Raw genomic sequence first — 25,949 nt, forward strand, 5'->3', positions numbered from 1 at the left:
TCGGAGGTAAGCGACTCTCGACCATCTGTCGCTTTGCTGTTCCCATATCTGATGACAGCGCAGTTTCCTCACCCGCCTAATTTGGTAGCCGCGATGCTAGTATAACTTTCTATATCCAGCATCATTATATGCAAATTTGCACACAACTTAAGTATTTCCAGTACTTAAAACTACGAATTACAATACTATAGATGAACTTACTACTAGCTTAACACTAAAAGTGATGATAAAGTCAAGTTAAAAACATAACTACCCAACAACTACAACAACTCGAGTACAAAAAGCAATTCCATGGAAAAATATACGAGGATTGGATCAAAAGTCATGGCAACTATTTTTTTTTCTTGTAGATATGTGAACGGATCACAAATGTATGTGTGTCGTGTGGAAGTTCTGCAGTCATAGTGTGTATGCAGAACAACAGATGGCTCTGTGATAGGTGATTGTAGCGCAGCGAGGGCTGTGAAATCGGTCAATTGTTGAGTGTCGTGCGAGATGGACGAAACCCGTGTTGAGCAGTGCACTTACATCAAAATAGCCGTTCTCAGAGCGAGAAATGCGATGGAATGTCGCAGTGAATTAGTGGAAGCCCTTGGGAATAATGCCCTACCATACCGTATAGTAGTATGGTGGGTAGGAAGGTTTCAACAAGGACATGTGTCAGCCAGTGATGAGCAACATTCGGGACGACCTGTCAGTGTGCAGACCGACGTGGCATGTGCAGTCATCGAGCAGCTCCTGGATGAAGACAGACGATGGATGCTACTGGAGTTAGAGAGGCAAGTGGCGCCAGAAACGCACCGTCCACAGGATATTGCGTAATGAGCTGCAACTGCGCAAAATCGCATCGCATGGGTACCGCATGCACTGACGGAAGTTCAAAGGTTGGTGCGCCATGCAATATGCTCCGACCTCCTTGCACGCTGGCAACAGGACGGCGATCAATTCTTGTCACGAATAATTGCCATCGATTAATTTTGGGCCAGAGCATACGAACCAGAACTGAAACGTCAGTCCACTGAGTGGCGACATGCTGGATCACCAAGGAGGCAGAAGGTCCATCAGAATCCTTCCCCAGTCAACTTGATGGTGATCGTCGCGTATGACGTAAGAGGTGTCATTGTTTGCCACTTTGTGCCACGTGGCAGAACAGTGACCGCACAGTACTACAGGAACTTCCTGGTGTGACAGGTACGACGTGGCGTTCAGGAGAAATGTCCGGATCTTGTGGACAGTGTAATAATCCTGCACGACAATGCAAAACCACATGAAGCAAAGTGTGTAGGGCAGCTACTACGACGTTGGGGATGGGAAGAATTGGAGCACCCACCGTACTCTCCCGACATTTTGCCCTGTGACTTTGATCTCATTTGAAAGATTCAGGAGCCACTACGTGTAGGCGGTTTGCAACACGAGAGGACATTGCTAATGCTGTTCGCAAACAGGTGATCCGATTCACACATGGTGCGGCAAATGCTGAGGCAGGTGGTATTCAGTACCTCCCACATCATTGGCAGCGTATGGTGTCAATAGCAGGGGACTGCTTTGAGGGTCTTTAGGTCCAGGTTTGTCATGTCAACTTTGTGTACTGTGTTGTCATTCTTTTGCACCAGGAAGACCATGTTGCCCTGTATACTACAGTAATAAATTGGTGTGTTAAGATATTTCAATGCTATTCATTGTCCACACATGTAGTTAACACATTGTCCTTTTGTCTGCATATGTCACATTTTCCAACCGGACTGGTATCTTCAAGAAAAAAAATAGTTGCCATGACTTTTGCCCCAACCCTCTTATTACAAGATATAATGCTAGTTAAAGTTAAAATTTCTAAATCCATCATCATCATCATCATCATCATATACAAATTTACACAAAACTTAAGTATTTCCCAGTGCTTAACACTACAGCTTACAATACTATAGGTTGAACTTACTACGGTACTAGCTTAACATTACAAGTTAAGGCCTGTTTTCACATGTAGGACTGTGCTGCGACTGTGCTTCGACCGTGCTGTGTCGTCCGCAATCGCCAAACAGTATAAACCATTCCATTTGCATTGAACAGCAGTTGAGTATTTTCACATGTAGGACTGTGTCCCTACCGTGTTGGTACCGTGCTGTCATGGATCGCCAAGCAGAGCGATTACGGCCCACACAGTCGTCGCCTGGTCTCAGCACAGTACCACGTGTGAAAATTAGAAACGGTCGCCCTAGTGTCGCCAAGCCGGACTTCCGTCTTATTTCGGTGGTAATCGGAAGCACTCGGTCGTACGTGATCCAGTGACCAACGAGCACAGAATAACATAGAGTGCGCAATGCGCTGTCTGAGTACTGTGTTCGTTGGTTTAGATACATTGTGTGATAGTTTGCAGTAGTAGGTGTGGCGCAGTTGTCTTCCTTAAAGATGGACGAACAAGTGATAAGTTTAGTTCAACAACATGAATGCCTTTATACTTATTCTTCTTTTGTTGTAAAACAATGTACGCTGCGCAGGCAATAACTACGTCTTCGTTCGGATCCATGTCTCCAACCTGTGAGCACAAATGCAATGAACAAGGACCACATGCCCACAGCACAGTCGCAGCACAGTCCTACATGTGAAAAGACGGAGTAGGCGACACCGCCGTAGCACAGCCGAAGCACAGTCCTACATGTGAAAACAGGCCTTTAAAGTAAAGTTAAAAACATTGGTAATTACCCAACAACAACAACAACGACTACAACAATGTGAGAACAACAAGCAATTCTCTGGAAAGAGAATACATAAGAAAAACTCCTAGTTTCACAATCTAAACCAAGCAGAATATCACAAATTCAGTGTCCGTAATTTGCAACTTTACACTAGCACTAATGGTCTTCTTATATGACTTGATACCAGAAGGGAATATGAAAGACTGCTGCAGGTAATTTATTCCAATCCCTTATGGTCCTGTTAACGAAGGAAAACTTGCCCGCGTCCATATGCTGGTTTCTGGCCCTAATTTTATGCTTATGATCATTTCTCGATAAGTATGAGAGAGGTTCCGATCTATTCCTAATACTACTGCAGGCAGCCCATCCCTTATAACTCTTATAAAGACCATACAGATGAGCTCTAGTTCTTCTAGATTCAAGACTTTCCCACAATGGTAGTCCTCTTATTCCCGGTTATGAAACGCATCGCTCTTCTTCGAAATTTTTCTAGGAAATTGATTAAACCTACCCTTTACAGATCCCCCACGCAGATCCATATTTGAAAATCAGTCGTACCAAACATTCATAAGCATTACTTTTGGCACCAGAATTAGCTTTCTTGAAATTCTGCATAATAAAATGTAATGATCTCCAAGATTTCTAAACTACATTTTCCACTTGTTCTGACCAGTTTGTCTTTCCTAATAGTAACACCTAAGTACTTAAAACTATCAACTTCAACACTTTCTCCTCCAATTTTGTAATCCCTCTTTCCTGTCAATTTCTTTTTACTGAAACACAATTTCTTGCTTTTTCCACTGTGGATTTTCATTCGATTTTCATGCGCCCTTTTTTCAATCGTACCTAAATCCTGCTGAAGCAATAGTTCACCCTCCTCTGTCTTTATCTCCTGATATATAACTCAATCATTGGCAAAGAAGCGCACTTATAATTTTATCGAATCAGGCATATCATTCATGAAAATTATGAAAAGAATTGGCCCAATAATGCTACCCTGGGCCACACCAGATGTAACACTTAGAGCGTTTCACGTGCACCCCCTGAGTTCTTCCATTGAGGAGTTCTCGTATCCATTTCACAACTCTGATATCAATGTCCATACGCGGATGTCATGGGGCACAAGATCGAATGCTGTAGCAAAATTAATTACTTTTGCGGCAACCCACTGTCGAGCTTATCCGTTACATCTTGTCATATGGATCAGAGCTGACTTTCGCAGGAGAAGCCTTCCTTAAAACCATGCTGCCAATTGAATATCATTCCAATCTTCTGGAACATCCGTATTGTCAAGTGATATACGGTGCAATTCAAAATGATGGACCCGATTTCATAAATTTATTCTATGAAATCTAATGAACCTATCATACTGTGAGACCGAGCTCGATAGCTGCAGTCGCTTAAGTGCGGCTAGTATCCAGTATTCGGGAGATAGTAGGTTCGAACCCCACTATCGGCAGCCCTGAAAATGGTTTTCCGTGGTTTCCCATTTTCACACCAGGCAAATGCTGGGGCTGTTACTTAATTAAGGCCATGGCCGCTTCCTTCCTACTCCTAAGCCCTTCCCGGTCCCATCGTCGCCATAAGACATATCTGTGTCGGTGCGACGTAAAGCAACTTGCATACTGTGAGATATGCACAAAGAAAGGCAAACTCTCAAAGTTTAGTTGAGTTTAGATTTCATCCCATGTGGTTTCATTTTCAGCCGTTACGAGCGTGCGGGAAGCGAGTAAAGAAAATGGCTGCGGCTGGAGAGCAGAAGTCGTTCTGTGTGCTTGATTACCATGTAAGCAAGTCTGTGATTAGTGTTCAGTGGCATTTCCTTACCAGGTATGAAAGAGACCCACCTACTGGAAAAGCCATTCGTGCGTGGTATGCAAAATTCAGAGACACAGGCTGCATCTGTAAGCGAAAGTTGACTGGCTGTCCTTCGACCGGGGAAGAGACAGTGGAACGTGTTCGCTCCAGTTTCGTGCAGAGTCCGCAGAAGTCCACCTACCGGGCAGCGAGGCAACTTGAACAGGCAACTCTTTGGCGCATTCTGCGGAAACGTTTACAAACGAAACCCTACCGCCACTTGCAACTGATTATGCTGCTCGAGCGTCCTTCTGTGCTGATTTTCTCACATTAATGGAAGAGGATGGGTTCTCCAAAAGGGTCATTTTCAGTGATGAAGCAACTTTTTCACCTTTCCGGGACTGTGAATAGACACAACGTAAGGAACTTCTAATCCCCATCAAGTTGTGGAACACCAACGTGATTCTCCCAAGGTGAATGTGTTTTGTGCCATTTCCCCTGAGAAGGTTTATGGACCGTTTTTCTTCATTGAATCTACTGTGACAGGAAATGTTTTTCTTGATATGCTGCAACAACGGCTCCTGCCACAGCTCGAGGATAGTGCAGATTTCATCCTTCAACTGGATGGTGCCCCTCTGCATTACCATGGCAACGTTAGGAGCCATCTCAACAAGACATTGGCACAACGCTAGATAGATCTGCATCTCAGGAGGATCGAACTCTCATTCGTTGGCCACCGCGTTCCCCGACTTAACCCCATGCGATTTCTTCTTGTCGGGTTTCGTAAAGGATCACGTTTACGTACCACCTCTTCCACTAAAATTGGACGACCTTCGTGCCCGCATCACAGCAGCCATTGCAGAGATTGACCGCGACACACTACACAAGGTTTGGCTTGATGTATGTTGTGTTACGCGAGGTGCTCACATAGAACACTTGTGATATTTTGAGAGTTTACCGTTCTTAGCACATGTCTCATATTACGATATGTTTATTCGATTTCACAGAATAAACTTATGAAATCGGATCCATCATTTTGAATTGCCCTGTATTAAAGATTCTTATTAAATATGGTACGATCTCTTCTCCCTGGAGTTCAAGTGCCTCTGTGGAAATAGAATCTGGCCCACAAGATTTACTTCCTCTGAGTTTAGAAAGATCTTTACGCAGTAATGAAACTTTAATTCGGAAATCGTTATTAGTTTTCCGAAAATTGTCCCTGAATAATTGTGCCACCAGATTAAAAACCTTTCATTAGTGCTTAGTTAATGCTTCTGCTTTATCTGTATCTGTTGTCACCAATAAATCGCCTCCTATACAAAGACAAGGAACTGACTTGTTCCCTCCCTTCAATCTTCATATATATTTTTTAAAAAGGATTCCAGGAATTCCGATTTTCATTCTGGATATTGTCAAGATATTTCTCTTCAGCCATTTTCTTTTCTGTTATTAGCAAAAGCTTCACCAAATGTGTATACTCCGCTTTGCACGCATCTTTATTATTTCTTCTGTTGAACGCTCTCCTAGTCTTACGCTTAAGAATAGCCGCGGTATAGTACAACGAATCTGAATTTTCCCTAATTATCCTTTTGGGAACAAATTTATTCAGTCCAGTATGTAAAATGGTTTTGAAGTTCTCCCAGATGTCGTCCATCCCCTTGCCCTCCTTTAACCAATTAGTATAGCACAACCTCAGATGGTTTTGAAAACCTACGGAGTCTTCCCTCGCATAGCACCAAATAGTCTTAGAAATTGCCACATGCCTTGTATTACAAGTTTCCCAAGAGAGATCGAGTACCACTGCACTGTGGTCACTAATCCCCTGAATTAAGTCACAAGATATAACCATGTCGTCCGGTCTGACTAGAAAAACATCTAAGAGTGCTCGTTTACGTGTGTTCTTTGTAACGACTTGGGAAAAGCCATTATTCCACACTAATAAGTTAACTGCTTTCTGTGATAGCCCCCCCCCCCCCGTAGTTGATCCAGCCAAGTTTACTGACGGTAGGTTTAGATCCCCTGCAGTTATAGTTATTTTCCCATAACTTAAATTTGCTCGTCAATTCTGAAAGACGAGTCATTGTGTTTAAACCTGATTTCGGTGGGCGATAAGCTCTAATAATAGCTATATTTTCTTCCTTAGATGCACTATTTACCTCCACCCCAAGTATTTCGCAGTCATCGAGAACATATATTAACGTACTGCTTAGCTCTGACGTAACACAAATGAAAATTCCTCCTCCTTTAGACCCCCTATCCTGTCTAAACAGTAGAAATGTTGACGTGAATATTTCTGATTTACATATATTATCTGATAACCAACTTTCCATTCCCACAATTATATCAGGGTCACTCGCATCAACTAAGTTTTCAAATTTTGCGATTTTAGTACCAATACTTCCGCAGTTTACCTGCAACAATCTAAGAAACTTACCCGATCCCGTATCGCTGCCTCTCTCAGTGTCCTGTTGGTGGCCCCGATGTCGTAGCTGCATTGAATCTGCTCCCGTCGTGGATCGTCATTCGCCTGCTCGTCCTGCGCGGTCATCCGTTTGGGTGGAAAAGGACTCTATCATCCTCGAAAAGAGTTCACCTAGTCTTGCCAGTCCTCGCTTGTTGAAATGAAGTCTATCCTTGCTGAAGTCCCTGTCGTCGATCCAACTGTTGCCTTCTACAAATAGTGATCTGGAACTTTCGGCAACCCACTGAAGTTCTTCGTTCAATCGACCAATCTTCTTCCATGATACATCTGGTCACCTTAGTATACCACTAATTACATCATTTGCCTTCGGGAACTTCTTCTTAGTCGAATTCACTTGATCGTAAATGTCCCCCGGTATATATTCAGTCCATCGCCTTTTTAAGTCGTTGGTTCCTACATGGAGAATTACTACTTCCTCATTCCCGCCGCCTTCATCCTCTATTTTCCTGTTCAGCTGTTCTGCTCGTATTCCCGGCATGCACATCACTTTCACTGACCTATTTTCCTGTCCTATGTGCCGCACGATAGAATCGCCTGTCGCCACACAGTTTACAGGTTTCATATTCTCCACAGATGAATGAGTGCCTACATTTTTCATATACACTTCCTGTAACTTCCTTTGTAGCTCTGCAATCATGAGATTCGCTTCATGTAATGTAACAACAGAGGTAAGGCACGAAATACACTAATTTGAATATTGACCTGTGTGTTCTTCAGGATACTAGAGTTCAGGAATCAGATGTCTAAGTACTTGCTTTGCTGTTGACTAATTCCAAATCTCTTGTATGAAAATAGCATAAGAGATGATACAGTATCTACCAATTCCTACATCTCTCTCCTGTTAGCGGCTACTGTTAACAGAATACTTTTACCTTATGCGACGCACTTTGATGCCAACATACATAGTGAATTTGAAATTTTTCTTTTTCTGATTACGTGAAAAGAAACTGATGATTTATGAGGTGTGCATGAATGATGAGCATTCCAATCTTCCCGGGTCATCAAACTATGTGACTATGGCACAGCTTCCAAAGTAATGAAGTTTCCTTCATGGGTTGACGTTGATGATGGTCCTACTCCAGCAGATTAGCTGGAAAGTTATTGAAAGGTATTGTTGACTGGAAGACGATACAGCGTCTTATAGGAGAACAAATGGACAAAACTATCGAAAACTTATAAAGATCGCTAAGAAAAACTTGTATGCAAGCGCCAAGTTCTCCTTCAGAGACAAATTTCAATTCAGCATGCTTCATTCTCAACGCACAACAGTCTTTTCTGCACCTAGACAGTGTTGATGCTCTTCTTTTCATTCACAGTAATTCCACCCCCATTAATCAGTGACCAATAAACTACGCACACTAAGTAAAAGCCCAGGTTTTTTTTGTTGTTGGCATATTGAATGTCAGTTCAGTTTGTATTATTTTGAGTTAAACGCGTGTGAGGTTCCTTGAATATGCTTCATGTTATTTAGATTCATTTTTAGTTAACTTTATGTCAATTGCAGATGAATATTCGAGTTTCTAATGAAGTTTCTGTTTGTGTTCAATTATTACAAGGGCCGTACTAATAGTCATGAGCAAAATTTTAAAAAGTTTACCAATTTCGATACAGTGGATAAATCATTTCGAACTATACACTTTTATTTATTTTTCAACATAGTCTCCATTCCTTTGGACACATTTTTCCCCACCGTTGTGGGAGTTTAAAAATCCTTTGACAGTTGAAGTCCGTTCCAGCATGCCAAATGCACTAACGCACTGTCCTCTTCAAATCCTCCTGCATCTCATTGTGCTGGTCTTTCGTCTGCTCCTTCACAAAACCAAAAAGATGGTAGTCTGGTGGGGGGTGCCAAGTACAGACTGTAGGGAGGATGCGGCATAACTTTCCAACCAAATTACTCAGTCTTCTCGCTGGTGAAATGAGCACTGTGGGGGCGGATGTTATCGTGTTACAGGATAATGTTCTGCCAGGACATTTATCACACAGTGCACTACAAAGCTTGTGAAGCATTTAAACATAACGGGCAGCATTTATGGTTTTCCCAGGTTCCAGAAGTTCAGCCAGAATGACAGCCTCTGCATCCCAGAAGATGGTGCTCATAACTTTGGCAGCAGATTTCACTGTCTTTGCTTTTTTTTTTTTGTGTGAATTCAAATGTTGGCATTCCATGCTTTGCCATTTCATTTCTGGTTCGTAATGGTGGAACCAGCTCTCATCCTCCATAACAGTAGGCATGAAAAAAGCATCACCTTCATTTCCATATCTCTGAAGAAGGTTCTGAGTGATGGTTTGTCTCTGAACTTTGTAATCTTTGGTGAGTAAACGTGCAACCCAGCAGTAACAAACTTTTCAGTAGCCTAACTCATGAATCATTTCCTTCACTGCTCTGTATCTTATTGTAAGTCTTGCTGCATTTTCACTCAGTGTGTCACGTCTGTCTTCTTTAATGATGTAATCAACCCTTTTCATGTTGTACTCAGTGGAGGCAGTTCGAGGGCACCCACTACGTGTCTGATCTTGAATGCTCATATTTCCATCTTTAAAATGTTTCACCTGTCTCCGAATGGTGCTAGCACCCATACATGCAACTCCATAACCACGCTGTAGTCTGGTGAATTTCAGCCACGGGAATTCCTTCTTTAACAAGGGATTCAGTCACATCACATTGACAGAACGAAGCACCGATGCGGGCCATTTTGTAACTCCTTGCTGTAGTCACGTGATAAATGCTCATGATGTTCTGAGTACCTCCACATATTCCGGAAAATCTGAAGATTGAGATGATGTGCATGGTTATTCCATATTAAAGGAGTGTGATTAAAGAAAAAATTCTTGCTCATGACTTCTAGTATGGTTGTGTTATTATTGTTAATTTCAGTACCAGAGAGATCTTAATCGTTTTATTTCAAACTGTGATTAGCTTACTTTGTAATTTGTCTTTAGCATACGAGAATTTGTATAGTGTGTGATCTGTGTAGAAGTGTGAAGTAAACATTTTGCAGCGCATTATTGCGCGGAAGTAGTCAAGGTTTAGGCTACTCCGCCCGCCGAGTGTGGTGAACTGCGGTCAACTTTGAGACCGGTGCTGTGGGCCAGAAGAAAACGACACTGCACAGGCAGGGCTGCTGGAGTCCATGGGTTTCAAGTGCTGCTCGGTGGACCGCACTTTAGGACTCTGATTTGTACAAACAGTTGGGAACAATGGTGGGAGGGTACTTGCAGTGAGGAGTTACTGGCTAAGTTAGGAATGAACTTGACTGATGAAGTTGTGAATGAACCGGCTTTGTTGGTGGTGTAATACAAGGCGGATGGAGGAGAATTGGTTACATAGGAGAATAATGAGCTCTGCCCTGGAGGTTAACAGAAGCCAGGGTTGATGAAGGCAGAAATGGTTACTCAGTTTTTAGTGGTTTATAAAGATAAGAGGCATGGAACTAAAGGGGTCATCAGAGCTGGCTGTAAATAGAGGAATGTGGAGGTCCATAATTCACTTGGACTTGGTGTCTGAATATTGAAGGGATTAAGAGGCTGTAATGATATATGTATATTGTGCTTTTGTTCAGAAAAGATGCATTGTGTATTAGGAGTAAAGATTCGTTAATGGGGATGTATCAGGTGTAGATCTGCTAATATAGAACCCTGCATCACATGAGCTATGCTGTTACAGCACACACATAATGCATCATGTACACTTAACAGATGTGTTCAGTATTATTATTTTCCTGCTGATCGTGCTGTTTTGTGGAACTGAGGGTAGTTACTGATGTTCTTATCTTCAATCCTCCTACCTACTTGGATTTTGTTGAAGATGTGTACATTTATGATTTCAGCTGCCAAGTGGTGTTCCAACCCAAGCAAGTTGTCGCAGTCCCCACTCTGCAGACTTCAGCCCACAAAATGCCAACGTCCATTCCCAGCACCTCGTGGAAAATAATGGTTTGTGTGCTTGAATTTTTTACTTGTTATAGAGATTATGTTGTCCCTGATTATTCTGTCATGAATGGGTAATTATAATTTTTAATACTAATTTATCAGACCTTTTTGATTTTTTATTTATTTATTTTTTGATGACAAAATGTGCAATATTTTAAATCTGGAAGTCTTGCTATGGGAAGTTTTTTTTTCAGTTCTATACCGGGTGGTCCACCAGCCCCTTGCGAACCAGTGTTATGCATCCCTTCACATTTACAAAAATTCTGAAAGACATTGGTCCCTCTGTCTAAACTGGGGTAATATAACAAGATGTGTGTTTATGGGCTAGAAGACAGCAGGAATCATGAGCGCCACTATTAATTCAGTATGGGTACCTCGAATGAACCCGTAAAACGAGTACAGATACGCAGAACATATACTTTAAAACAGGAGGTGGGTGTGCAGACCCGGAGCACGGTACTGTATAATGTGCAAAGTTAGCGCCGTAGGTCAAGTGTTGAACTAGCTCACAAGACAGGCGGACAGGGAGATATGTGATAGTGGACATTGCTCGAGGTAGGAGGTTTGAATCCCACATTAGAATTTTTTATTTTAAGCCAGTTGCCTGGGATGTGGTAAGGTTACATACTTGATAGCTTCCAAGAACTGAAGCTTCCAAGAACTGATTTAAAAATTTTTTTTTTTTTTTTTGCTAGTGGCTTTACGTCGCACCAACACAGATAGGTCTTATGGCAACGATGGGATCGGGGAGGCCTAGGAGTTGGAAGGAAGTGGCTGTGGCCTTAATTAAGGTACAGCCCCAGCATTTGCCTGGTGTGAAAATGGGAAACCACGGAATACCATCTTCAGGGCTGCCGACAATGGGATTCGAACCCACTATCTCCTGGATGCTAGCTCACAGTCACACGCCTCTAACCGCATGGCCAAGTCGTCCGGTATTTATTTATTTGACCCTGTGAAAGACTGTATGTGTTGTTGCATTGGGTATGGTGCTGGGTTGGACAAGGATGAGGATATGATGGCCTGTGGCCAGTTAGCTGTGTCGTACATGTTTCATTCTTCGTAGACCACGGGTAGGGCAAAGTATGCCTCATTGGAATGATAACAGCATGCGATGGCAGGTAAGCATGCAGCTGCGCGAACTTCCCTCCTTCGAAGTGTAACGGCCACTCACCTAATGACGGCTGCCGTTATCACGAACTCCACTTGTCTTGCTCTACTTGCCTTATCAACACTCATGGAACCGGCCTCGTACATTCGTACATTCTCTGCGGCCTTGCTTTCCGCCCGACCTGCTGGACAGCTCGCTGCATACTGATCTACCACTGGGTTACGTCACCTGCTGCGTCACTGTCTGATGTTTCTCAAACCCATGTGCGCTTCCTTCAGGAACTTTCTGTGGTGGTATAAATCCGTCCCCCGATCCCTCGTTCTTCAGTCCAGCACTGATACAAAGTGAGGTTGGACGGTCGTCCAACGGTTTCCTAGTATTCTCCTGGGAAACTGTTTATTTTCTACTGCATTGGGTGAGCAACTGAGTGCTTTATTTATTATTATTATTATTATTATTATTATTATTATTATTATTATTATTATTTATTGTTTGCCTAGTGGATTTTGGCAGCCAGGGCCCTAAACTTACCTTCGTCTCCATGGCTGGTTTCAGTTTACGTGAGTGTTTCTGTTTAACAAAATAATGGCATCCAATTAATCAATAGTCTCAAGAGTTTTGAATGATTGAACACGAGGCTTGGACTCAACAATCTTACTATGAAGTGACTTAGTACTCTGCATCTCAATGTGCTTAGGCGACTGCCACTGTTGTGATTCCGTCCTCGTCCCTCCCCATTGCCTTCCTTCTCTTCTTGTTTATTTGGAAACTGTGTTTATTTACCCCATTCCGCTGAGGCTTGCAGTTTGCTACGTCCTCTTGAATTGCCTCAATTAATATAACATTTTGAGAATGGTCTAGGGATTTCTTGTAAATACATTATTCAAATTAATTGTTCTAATACTGTACCATGTTAGACAATGTTGAGTTCTGTTTTGGTTATCTTTCAAGTAGAAAACTTTATTATTGTTCTTCTTATTCCGTCCACTGACCCCCCTTTGGTCCCAGCCTGTTTCTTATCGGACAGCTTGTCAATATATATTTAAATAGTTATTACGTCATGTGGATTAGTACCTTCTATGAATTGTTGCTCATGGATATATGTTTGGTTCTATATACTTCCAAAATATCGTAACCTAAGCAATTCACAACACAAAGTTTATTCACTACCTTAAGATGTATTCCACGATGAGTATATGGATATGTTACTTACCTATGGAGAAACTAGACAGAATGCATACCAGGCACAACGCCCGTGCCAAGATCGCTATCCGGATAGATGCCAACCGACGGGCATGACATTTCAGATTGTGGAAAGACGCCTGCGGTACACTGCATCCCTGGGAAGGACTCGGCCTGTTCGAAATCATCCCGTGCCGTCTGCTGACAATAAAGATGTCATGTTTGACACTATCCAGCGTAACCCCCATACTAGCACACCGGCCATTGCACAGGAGACGAATATCAGCTGGGACACTGATCCTGCTTTTCTAGCGACTCTCTTATTTATGGACGAAACACGATTCCACAACAATGGAACCGCTAATCGCCTTAATATGCATTACTCGAGTGTGGATAATCCCATTGGGTGCGACAGGCAGCTTTTCAGGTACAGTGGGGCGTGAATGTATGATGTGGAATCGCAGGTGATCACCTCATCGGTCCCCATTTCTTTGAGGGCCATCTGACCAGCCAACGCTATCTGCAGTTTCTCCAAGACGAACTACCACCGTTTTTGAAATGTGCCACTCCTTGGCCGCTGCAGGATGTGGTTTCAACATGACGGAGCTCCACCGCACGCGGCGGTGCTCGTTCAAAACCATCTCCATGCGACCTATGCTGATAAATGGATAGGAATTGGAGGACCTGTCCCCTGGCCTGCCAGATCGCCCAGTCTTATGCCCCTGGTTTTTTTTCTGGGGGACCATGTAAAACAACTGGTGTATGTACAGGAGCCAGCCAGTCCTTGTCACCTTCGACAGCTCATCACCAAGGCATGCTGATCAGTTTTGCCAGAGATGTTGGAATGGGCCACACGGTCCTTGCAACATCATGCGCAGCTCTGTATCGATGACGGAGGTCGTCAGTTCGAGCAGGTGCTGCGTTAAACGATGTGGATAACTGAAAACCTGTCGCATGTTTCCTAGCCTCTTATCAACCCAGCTCCATACCAAAAGCCCTTTTCAGGGCCAGATAAACAAGTCAGTCTGTGAAAAATACCGGTATTAAGTATACAACCTTGCCACATCAAGGCAACTGGCTTAAAAAAAACCTTGCATGGGACTTGAACCTTCTAACGCTCAAGCACTGTCAACTATCACACATCCTACCGCACGCTAGCCATGTGAACTATTGCAACACTTGACCTACGGCGCCCACTTCCCAGCCTATAGTGGCCACGGACCATCATCTCCACATCCTCTTCAACCCAGCACCATACCCAATCCAACCATACATACGGTCTTTTACACGGTCTAATAAAGAAATCAGTCCTTGGAAGCTATCAAGTATGCAACCTTACCACATCCCAGGCAACTGTCTGTTAAAAAAGAATTCGAACTTCCTACCTCAAGCACTGTCTACTATCACATATCTCCCCGCCCGTTTGTCATGTGAGCTACTGAGACGCTTGACCCACGGCACCCACTTCCCAGCCTATCCAGTACCGTGCTCCCAGTCTGTGCGTCCACCTTGTGTTTTAAAGTACGTGTTCTGTGTATCTGTACTCGTTTTACGGGTTCATTTGAGGTACCCGTAATAAATTAATAGTGGCGCTCATGATTCCTCCTGTCTTCTAGCCCGTGAACACACCTTATTATATTACCCCGGTTTTGGGAGAGGGACCGATGTCTTTAGAATTGTAGCAAATGTGAAGGGATGCATAAAACTGGATTGCAAGGGGCTGGTGGACCACCTGGTGTATCGATCAATTTGTATGATACTTTTCATGTGATAGTCGCATCAATTTTTATTAATTGACTGTGAAATTTTTTAGACTAAAGCAAGTTTTGTTACTTGCTTCTCTCTTGTGCTGATGGTTGTAACTGTACGAGTGTATGGCTCGCAACGTTTAGGTTAGGAAGTTGTCATAAAAATTATTTTAATATGGAATGGGAGTGGGCATCTTGGACATATTCTGAGTCGTGGCCCTCCTTGTGCTCAGGCGGCTAGGACTATACAATTCACCGGTGGTCCATAACCCGTTAGAGGAGAGTTCCTCACTTGGACTACGTGCAAGTAGGGCAGCATTCTGCTTCATGAATTTACCGAGCTCAGAAAACTTTAAGGAAGCCTCGGACCTATGGGAGTAATGGAGTCCCACTCCCATTTGACAGGCGAGGGATTCCTTGGAAACAACTTGGCGAACGAAATGGAATTCGATGGGGAGCTATCAATATTAATGGGGCTTATAGAAGAAAGAAGGTAGAACTGGCTGAGTCAGCAAAGAGGATGCATCCGGATGTGCTAGGAGTAAGTGATAACTGGGTAAGGGGAGATAATGAGGAAGAGATAGATTATAAAGTGTATTTGACGGGTGTCAGAAAGGGAAGGGCAGAGTCTGGGGTAGGGCTCTTTATCAGGAATACCATTGCACGCAACATAGTTTCTGTTAGGCACGTAAATGAGCGAATGATGTGGGTAGATTTGTCAGTGGGAGGAATTAGGACAAGAATTGTGTCCGTGTATTCACCATGTGAGGGTGCAGGTGAGGATGAAGTGGACAAGTTTTATGAAGCATTGAGTGACATCGTGGTCAGGGTCAACAGCAAGGATAGAATAGTGCTAATGGGCAATTTCAATGTGAGAGTTGGGAATAGAACTGAAGGATACGAAAGGGTGATTGGTAAATGTGGGGAAGATATGGAAGCTAATGGGAATGGGAAGCGTTTGCTGGACTTCTGTGCTACTATGGGTTTAGCTGTTACGAATACATTCTTCAAGCATAAGGCTATTCACCGCTACACATGGGAGGCTAGGGGTACCAGATCCATAATAGACTATATCTTAACAGACTTTGAATTCAGGAATGTACGAGTTTTTCGCGGATTTTTCGATGATACAGACCACTATCTGATCTGTAGTGAACTAAGTATCTCTAGGCCTAGGGTAGAAAAAGTGAAATCTGTCTGCAAACGAATAAGGGTAGAAAATCTCCAGGACGAGGAAATTAGAAGTACATGGATATGATTAGTGAGAAGTTTCAAACAGTAGACAGTAAGCAGGTTCAGGATATAGAAAGTGAATGGGTGGCATACAGGAATGCTGTAGTAGAAACAGCAAGGGAATGCCTAGGAACAACTGTGTGTAAAGATGGGAAAAGGCGAACATCTTGGTGTAATGATGAAGTGAGAGCAGCCTGTAAACGTAAAAAGAAGGCTTATCAGAAATGGCTCCAAACAAGGACCAAGGCAGACAGGGAGTGGTATGTAGATGAAAGAAACAGAGCGAAACAAATAGTTATTGAATCCAAAAAGAAGTCATTGGAAGATTTTGGTAATAACCTGGAAAGGCTAGATCAAGCAGCAGGGAAACCTTTCTGGACAGTAATAAAGAATCTTAGGAAGGGAGGGAAAAAGGAAATGAACAGTGTTTTGAGTAATTCAGGTGAACTCATAATAGATCCCAGGGAATCACTGGAGAGGTAGAGGGAATATTTTGAACATCTTCTCAATATAAAAGGAAATCATCATGGTGGTGTTGCAAACAGCCAAGCTCATGGGGAGGAGGAAAATGATGTTGGTGAAATTATGCTTAAGTGGAAAGGATAGTAAATAAACTCCATTGTCATAAGGCAGCAGGAATAGATGAAATTAGACCTGAAATGGGGAAGTATAGTGAGAAGGCAGGGATGAAATGGCTTCATAGAGTAGTAAAATTAGCATGGAGTGTTGGTAAGGTACCTTCAGATTGGACAAAAGCAGTAATTGCACCTATCTATAAGCAAGGGAACAGGAAGGATTGCAACAACTATCGAGGTATCTCATTGATTAGTACACCAGGCAAAGTATTCACTGGCATCTGGAAGGGAGGGTGCGATCAGTCGTTGAGAGGAAGTTGGATGAAAACCAGTGTGGTTTCAGACCACAGAGAGGCTGTCAGGATCAGATTTTCAGTATGCGCCAGGTAATTGAAAAATGCTACGAGAGGAATAGGCAGTTGTGTTTATGTTTCGTAGATCTAGAGAAAGCATATGACAGGGTACCGAGGGAAAAGATGTTCGCTATACTGGGGGACTATGGAATTAAAGGTAGATTATTAAAATCAATCAAAGGCATTTATGTTGACAATTGGGCTTCAGTGAGAATTGATGGTAGATTGAGTTCTTGGTTCAGGGTACTTACAGGGATTAGACAAGGCTGTAATCTTTCACCTTTGCTGTTCGTAGTTTACTTGGATCATCTGCTGAAAGGTATAAAATGGCAGGGAGGGATTCAGTTAGGTGGAAATGTAGTAAGCAGTTTGGCTTATGCTGACGACTTGGTCTTAATGGCAGACTGTGCCGAAAGCCTGCAGTCTAATATCTTGGAACTTGAAAATAAGTGCAATGAGTATGGTATGAAAATTAGCCTCTCGAAGACTAAATTGATGTCAGTAGGTAAGAAATTCAACAGAATTGAATGTCAGATTGGTGATACAAAGCTAGAACACGTCGATAATTTCAAGTATTTAGTTGTGTGTTTTCCCAGGGTGGTAATATAGTAAGCGAGATTGAATCAAGGTGTAGTAAAGCTAATGCAGTGAGCTCGCAGTTGTGATCAGCAGTATTCTGTAAGAAGGAAGTCAGCTCCCAGACGAAACTATCTTTACATCAGTCTGTTTTCAGGCCAACTTTGCTTTACGGGAGCGAAAGCTGGGTGGACTCAGGATATCTTATTCATAACTTAGAAGTAACAGACATAAAAGTAGCAAGAATGATTGTTGGTACAAACAGGTGGGAACAATGGCAGGAGGGTACTCGGAATGAGGAGATAAAGGCTAATTTAGGAATGAACTCGATGGATGAAGCTGTACGCATAAACCGGCTTCGGTGGTGGGGTCATGTGAGGCGAATTGAGGAGGGTAGGTTACCTAGGAGAATAATGGACTCTGTTATGGAGGGTAAGAGAAGTAGAGGGAGACCAAGACGACGATGGTTAGACTCAGCTTCTAACGATTTAAAGATAAGAGGTAAAGAAGTAAATGAGGCCACAACACTAGTTGCAGATCGAGGATTGTGGCGTCGTTCAGTAAATTCTCAGAGGCTTGCAGACTGAACGCTGAAAGGCATAAGTCTATAATGATAATGTATGTATATGTCAAGTAGTAGGTATCTTGTGAGTTTTGAATTGAGATATAAGAACATTATATTCTAAGAAGAATTTGGTTGTAGGGAATTATGTATTTATGTTTCTTTATATTGGTATAACGTAAATTTGTGTATGAATCTGCACATGTCATAGCAGTAAAGTTTATGCAACTAGGAAAACAGCTACTATATCGATAAAGACAGTTGAAGTTGGTTTAAAGTGTGGGAATATATGGATTTGGCGGACGTTGTGCTGTACAGAGCGAATCTGTATATATGTGTGTGTCCTACAAGTTTATTCCTATTATCGGGTATTATTGTGCAGGACTGTTACAGTTGCTGATTATTGCTATTGAGGTCACTGTTGACGACAATTGATACCGCGAAGTGGGTGCTGCACGAGCATTTTTACGGGAGCTCTATTACGAGACAATTACAGAGTCAACAGGGCATTGTTCGTTTATGGAGATTGCTAGTGAGAGGTTGGTGTGAGATAGTGTATGGTAACAAATACAGTAGAGACTGTATTTGATGGTAATGTTTGATAAGACTATCGATTTTCCCTCGCCGAGGAAATGCTTATTGTAAGCAACCTTTAAATGTGCAGTGTGGAGGTGATATGTACTGGATGTGGTTCACAGAACTAATTACAACGTGATGAAATAAGTTGTAGCCCAATTGTTCGTCACCTGCGTATTCGTGGAAGAATACCACGAGTTTGTAAACTATTTATCGTCTCGGTAACCAGTATGGACTCAGTGTGTGAACAGTTTTCCTTCACACTTGTTTGGCTCTAGTTCTCTTCAGTTCACGTAATTTGATATTTTAACATAAAAATGATTTAGAAGCCTCCACCTTATCAATACAATATTTATTTACTATAATGCAGTAAATTCAGTACTGGTTTCGACCCCTATGGGGTCATCCTCAGCTGACACACATGAAATTGGTTTCAAAAACATCACATGTAAGGCATTACACCTTCATACAACTGACCCAATTAAACCAAACATTGAAAAGTTGCTTATTAAAATAGTAAATGGATCTTTTTCTTTAACTTAAAAAGTACTTGTTATGTGAGGCATATCACCTCATTGTACCTAATCTATTGAACATCAAATGAAGTTTACATTTGTTTACACTAGTGTTTGTAAAATTGTTACATATTTACAGCATTTGTCGTCTTTAAGAATATGTATACATAAAAAGTTTTAGACCCGATGTAACAGGCCGGTTAAAAATGGATGAAATGGGTCCAATTTTTGTTCTAATTTGTACTGTTTGTTATTGCTGCACTGTACTTGTGAATTGGTAAGTACACGGTGTATATGTGCTAAAGTTGAGGCTTATAATTGTTTTTCATTCTTTCCAATTTTCCTTGACTACTGCTAGTATGCAGGTGATGAAGTTATCTTGATATACAGATGTTGTTGTGAAGAATTGCGTGTGCCATTATTAAGTTAAATAGTGCCTATTATGAACTGAATTTCATTTGATATGCCGTATATCTTGAAGTAAAGTTTGAATTATGTTGATGTTAGCCAATGTACATTTGTTCTGGTGATAGCGTGAGGGCTTCTTTTATGTTGTAGAATATGATATCTGTAAATAGAAATAATTTGTATAAGAAACGGCGTGTAATAAGCTGTGAAAAGTGAGTTGTGTGTTACAGTACTTACGTTGAGTGTTGGCACTGAGTGCGCTGCACGGCTGCACGTTGGGATCTGTTACGTGTTATGCTGGGGCTGTAGTTCGCGGCTGCGGAGGAGAGGTTTGGAGGGATGGGTGGAGCGCCTGTGGAGGGAGCGGGACTAGAGTAGGGGAAGTCTTTAAGTGGTTCATTTGTATGTGTGAGTTGTTGTTTCTTAATTCTTTCCAAATAATAATTTTTTAGAAGGGGAATGCTGACTGTATCGAAAAGAATGTTGGTTTTTTCTGCGATCTCATTTAAGTTGAAATTTGGGTTGACGTGTTGGTCTAAGTTTATGTAGAATTCTTCTGATATACTGAGCAAATGCTGTAAATATGTAACAATTTTACAAACACTAGTGTAAACAAGTGTAAACTTCATTTGATGTTCAATAGATTAGGCACAATGAGGTGATATGCCTCACATAACAAGTACTTTTTAAGCCAAAGGAAAAGATCCATTTACTATTTTAATAAGCAACTTTTTAATGTTTGGTTTAATTGGGTCAGTTGTATGAAGGTGTAATGTCTTACATGTGATGTTTTTGAAACCAATTTAATGTGTGTCAGCTGAGGATGAAACCGGTACTGAATTTACTGCATTATAGTAAATAAATATTGTATTGATAAGGTGGAGGCTTCTAAATCATTTTTATGTTGTAGTAGCAATCAATACGGAAATGAAGCTGATAGATTATGATTTGATATTTTATTCACAGACACTTGACTTGACATTGTACGTAGCTGAGATTTGATTTAATATCACCTAGCATGTTGAGGTGCATTAACACCTCATACAGTGACATTACTTGGTATTCTGAAGTGGTGATGGTGCTTCTTGTTCAGTGTATATACAGTATGTCAAAATGGGACGATGATCTCGTAGCTTACTTCTAAATTGTCAGCAATAGGCCAAGCAGTCTGCAATCGGTATAAAGATGAGGAGAACTGGTGCAGTATTTCGTGTGTGGTGATGTTTTGGATTAACCAACCAACCTATAGATGGTGGCAAATTGAAAGGCTCAGAAGTCAAGATTTAAGAAGTGAGCGTCGTGTTAGGTTAGGGATGCACTTAGCAAGTACTGGTAACTGGTTTTATATCATAACATGAGTTGAAGCATCTTGCCCTTCCTAAATAATATTTTGAGTGTAAATTATATGTGCTGAATCTATTATAAGGTATGTATGTACTGTGTAAATATTAAATTGTTTGTGAGTGGACAAGATGGAGATGTAAATTTTTATTGTGAGTAATATTAGACTTTTGATAACTTTAATTTTCAGTAAATTTAATAGTTAAGCGTATGATAACTTTTATTTATGGAGGGAAAACCTGGCATGTTATCTAAACTCAATTTCAGGGGTACACAGGTAAGGTTATATAGCAAGTTTGGAGCATCGTCAGCCTGATGACTGTCGCCTTGCGAGAACGAGTTATGTCATGCTCTGTGAGTCAATTATTCTTGTAAATTGTTTGCAGGTGGCGTCTAGTTTCATTTAAACCTTACCCGTGTGACTATTCATTCATGAAGTGTGTTCTGCTTAGCCAGTCAGTTACATGGTTTACAGAATATTTCACATATAACAGTAGCCAATACATTTATTTATTTATTTCCAATCGTCTTCCAATAAACATGTGCTGCATTTGTTCCATAAAGTATTCAAGTAGCAGTTCATTAATTCCATTAATAGGAAATACGTGATATTCGAAGTTCATGGTGGCAGAAGCTAGTTGTCTCCTCTTTTGTTTCTGTTACTACTGCACTTTGATTAATTTAATTAAAATTAATGTAAATGAAGGCTTTTTGTTCCATTAATTCTGGCATGAATTTGGAAGTTTTTCATTTTCAAGCAAACATTATCTTAGTCATAGCCTTTTTGTTGCTAAATACTCACTTTGATGTCATATTTTAATACATTCCTTGCGGTTCTGGTGAACATTTGTCCTGATGTACATTACTCTTATCCGTCGGTGTGAACTTCCCTAAATTGCTGAGTAAAATACTATGTCCTAGTTACGAATTTCTAGTATGTTAATATTGAAGTGAAGGATTGAGGCATGCTGCTAATTTCCATTTTCCCACCGGTGACCTGAATGAACTTTGGCATCTTTCATTCATATTGTTTCAGGTCACCCTATGTTCGGATTGTTGTCTAACATATCTTTTTTGCCTGAATTGTTTGGCGTGATTACAGCAAATAAAGCCTATAATGTTACTGCCTTCAGGTGGCAGATTGTTGTTTAATATGAAGATATTATTGATATCTCATATAATCTTTTCCTTTGTATGTTGCTCTAAGGTAAGAGAATGTAAGTTTTCATGTTTTTATTTATTTGAGTAGTTGTTTGCGTATTTACTGTTTTCCCATATCATATTTACAAGTAAGTTCACATCCTTCCTTTAGACATGGAGCTTCACATAAATGAACGAGAAACTTGACATTTAATACTAGGGTCATTTTTCGGTCATGCAATAATTGTTGAATCAGAAAACTGTCACAGAGGTAAATAAGTCTCCTCAACAATAATGCACACAATAAGTGCACCTGGATTGTTTTGGATTTGACAGTAGGAACTAACCAAAGTCAAATTCATCAGTCACCAGTGACCTGAACCAATAATAACTAAAGACAGCATTGGGTCACCGGTGGGCTGATACAACGTAAAATCAACTCATCAAAATTAACTGTCGCAGGGAACTTTTAAAAAGTTCTTACAAGGAACTTTCACGTACCAGGGAATTGCTCTTGTTGCATAAATTTTGCTCTCAAATTAAAGGAGTTGAGAGTAACACAAAGGCCGCTACATTTCTTTCAGAAATTAGTTTATGCAATCTGCAGAAAGTGCTAGTTTGCAGATTTGAATTTGCACTCTTGGCTATGCAGGACTGCAGCACGTACAGAGTTCACTCGTCCAGAGGCTGCTACTCCATACTCTACCTGCTTTGTTCCATTCGACAGCTGATTTTAGAACACACTGACATATGAAATCGGTTATTAGTTTAATGGCAATCAACGTAGGCAAAGTTAGTTTTGTGTTGGGGGAGAAAAAATGGAACATACGCTATTAAGCCTCTCAACATTCAAGAACATGATGTGCTGAATGCTGTTAACAGTATATTCATTCGTCTGTTTAAAAGTTTGAGTTCACTTTTTTGCATAATGATATTAACAGTCATCATCACAAACTTCCTTGATAATTGTAACATTTACTTGGACATTGTCTTGTCTCACTTTTGCCTTGAATGTCATAACACGTGATTTTGAAGCAAACGATTCCAATGAGGAATATTTGGTACAAGGGGACAGCCAACCATTGAATGCTAAAGATGAACTTACAGATATTGACTGTAAAATGGAGGTCGTTGAATTTTGGAAAAGTGGTGCCTGCCGTTGAAACAGAAGTTTCGTAGTGTCAAAAGTAAAAAAAAATGTGTATTTGTGAGAGGACTATTTACATAAAGGAATACTTATTTCCTTTGGCTGAACAGTCAGCGTACCGGTCTTCTGCTCATAGGGCCCAGAGTTCTATTCAAGGCGAGGTTGGGGATTTTAATTGCATCTGGCCTGGGGTTTGTGTTTGTCTTAACACACATCTTCTGTATACATACAACACATCACACAACAAACTACCATAGAAACATGCAATAGTGAACATATCCCTCCATATAGGGTCGATGTCAGCAAGGGGCTCTGACCATAAAACTGGACTAAATCCATTCAGTCATCGGTCACCACTGATCTGCATTTAGGGCAGTTACCTAGGTGGCAGATAGCTTATCAGTTTTTACCTAGTCTTAAATGATTTCAAAGAAGTTGGGAATTTATCAAATATCTACCTTCATAAATTATTCCAGTCCCGACCTCCTCTACCTAATAAACAAATATTTACCCAATTTGTCCTCTTGAATTCCAAGTTTATCTTCATATTGTGATCTTTCCCACTTCTAAAAATGCAGCTCAGCCTTATTCATCTACTAATGTCATACACTCCCACTCTACTCTAATTGTGGTCTTACCAGAGTTTTATATGCCCTCCCATTTACATCCTTACTACAACCCCTAAATACACTCATTACTATAGGAAGAGATCTATAACCTTCATTTACTATCCTGTTTATGTGATTACCCAAATTAAGATATTTCCTTATATTAACACCCAGGTATTTACAGTGATCCACATGAGGTACTTTCACCCCCATTTATCATCACGTAGTACCACTGTCTGCTGTTCATTTCACAACATCGTCCGGGCCCTTTTGCAGTCTCTCACAATCCTGTAAATTATTTATTACTCTATAGAGTACAACATCATCCTCAAATAGTCTTATCTCTGATCCAATTCGTTACTTAATATATGTACAAACGAAAATACAACCTGTGACAATAAAGTATGGTGAATAGTCCTGTACTATCAACATAGATGAACAATGCACGACAGTGACCTTACTGTCCTTCGAACCCCTCCCATAGCTATGTACTGCTGAGATCGGCAATACATGTCCTGGAAACTTTGCAACAAGGCTTCCTTTGGGATGGTGTTCAAAAGCCTCGTCATGTTTCGCTGGATGTCAAGAATATCGTCAAATCTCTTTCCTTTCAAAGTGAGTTTGATGCGTGACTTTTCGGCTATGACCTTTTTCTAACAAGGAGATCCCTGCGAACGCCATTCCATGCTTGTCCATTTCGTTTCAGGGTCGTACCTGAGACACCAGGTTTCATCCTCGGTGACAATACAGTTCAAGAAATTTGGTGTCGCATCCACCGTTTCGACAAAATCCTATGAAGCCTCTAAACGTGCCTGCTTCTGATCGTCAGCCAAGTGATGTGGCGCAAGACAAGAACATGTTTTCCTCTTCCCTAACTTCTGGGTAACGATTTGTTGCACGAATTCATGGTTAATCTGCAGTTCATCCGCTATCATGTGCACAGTTAATCGCCGATCGTTCATGATTAATGTCCTCACCTTATCAATGTTTTCATCACTGACGGTGGTCACCAGTCTTCTGCTACAGGGGTTGTCAGAAACATTTTCCTGGCCTCCACAAAAACGGGCGAACCACTCATACACACACTTCAAGGACAGTGCTTGATCTTGATAAACACGTACGAGCATCGCATGCGTTTCTTTCGGTGTCTTGCCAAGCTTAAAACAAAACTGTACATTGATCTTTTGGTCATTCGTGTTCCTGTTTGCAGTTCAGAACCAACGCACTAAACACGCACTGTGTCAAACAGTCTTATACAGCGCACACACACGATGCTCAACTGAACAACGTTGGGAGCAGGTGGTCAAAACCTGCTGCTACGCAGGTGCAGCGTTGTTTGTCGCCAGTGTTGCCGGATCGACCGTTCTGACTTCATTCACCGAAATTTCTTGTCACAGGTTGTATAAAAGACAGAGCTCGATAGCTGTAGTCGCTTAAGGGCAGCCATTGTCCAGTATTCGGCGGATAGTGGGTTCAAATCCCACTGCTGGCAGCTCTGAAGAGGGTTTTATGTAGTTTCCCATTTTCACACCAGGCAAATGCTGGGTCTGTACCTTAATTAAGACCACGGCTGCTCTTCCTTCCCACTCTTAAGCTCCATTCACAATGCAAACGTAACGTAAACTTAAAATTATCGTTAACTTAGAAGTTTACGGCCATGTTATCTGATGGAACCATTCACAATGCGCTGACGTAAACTTAACTGCGAGTCCGTAAAATTAAGGGATTGCAAACTCCATACTCTTGCGGTTAATTTTAGGTTAAGTCTAAGAACCAGCCAATCAGAGCAGACGTAAACATTGTATTTTGTGCACGATATGATGACTTCTTTCGACGAAACACTTGTAATTTTTTTTCAAAATAATGTTTGTGTGTATGTATGATAAAAGGAAAAAGAATTACAAAGACGCTGTACCGAAAGGGAATGTGGAAATAAATGTGCTGTAGCAATGAAATCTGATGGTAAGTG

General features: G+C 41.3%; 1 protein-coding gene across 3 annotated transcripts in view; it reads left to right on the forward strand.

The window, feature by feature from the left end:
* Nucleotides 1-25,949, forward strand: part of LOC136864508 (protein boule) — a 350,930-nt gene that overhangs the window by 298,241 nt on the left and 26,740 nt on the right. For 2 of the 3 annotated variants that reach the window (XM_067141572.2, XM_067141576.2), the window contains exon 10: nt 10,803-10,914. Coding sequence is in view for 1 of the 3 variants with exons in the window: in XM_067141569.2 (XP_066997670.1) it covers nt 10,803-10,908 (106 nt within the window). In the remaining 2 variants the exon portion in view is untranslated. Of the gene's footprint in view, nt 1-10,802; nt 10,915-25,949 lie in introns of those variants that run through there. The other variant, XM_067141569.2, reaches the window with a different exon arrangement.

The sequence above is a fragment of the Anabrus simplex genome, chromosome 2 (assembly GCF_040414725.1).
Source record: "Anabrus simplex isolate iqAnaSimp1 chromosome 2, ASM4041472v1, whole genome shotgun sequence".
In the NCBI taxonomy this organism is placed as follows: domain Eukaryota; kingdom Metazoa; phylum Arthropoda; class Insecta; order Orthoptera; family Tettigoniidae; genus Anabrus; species Anabrus simplex.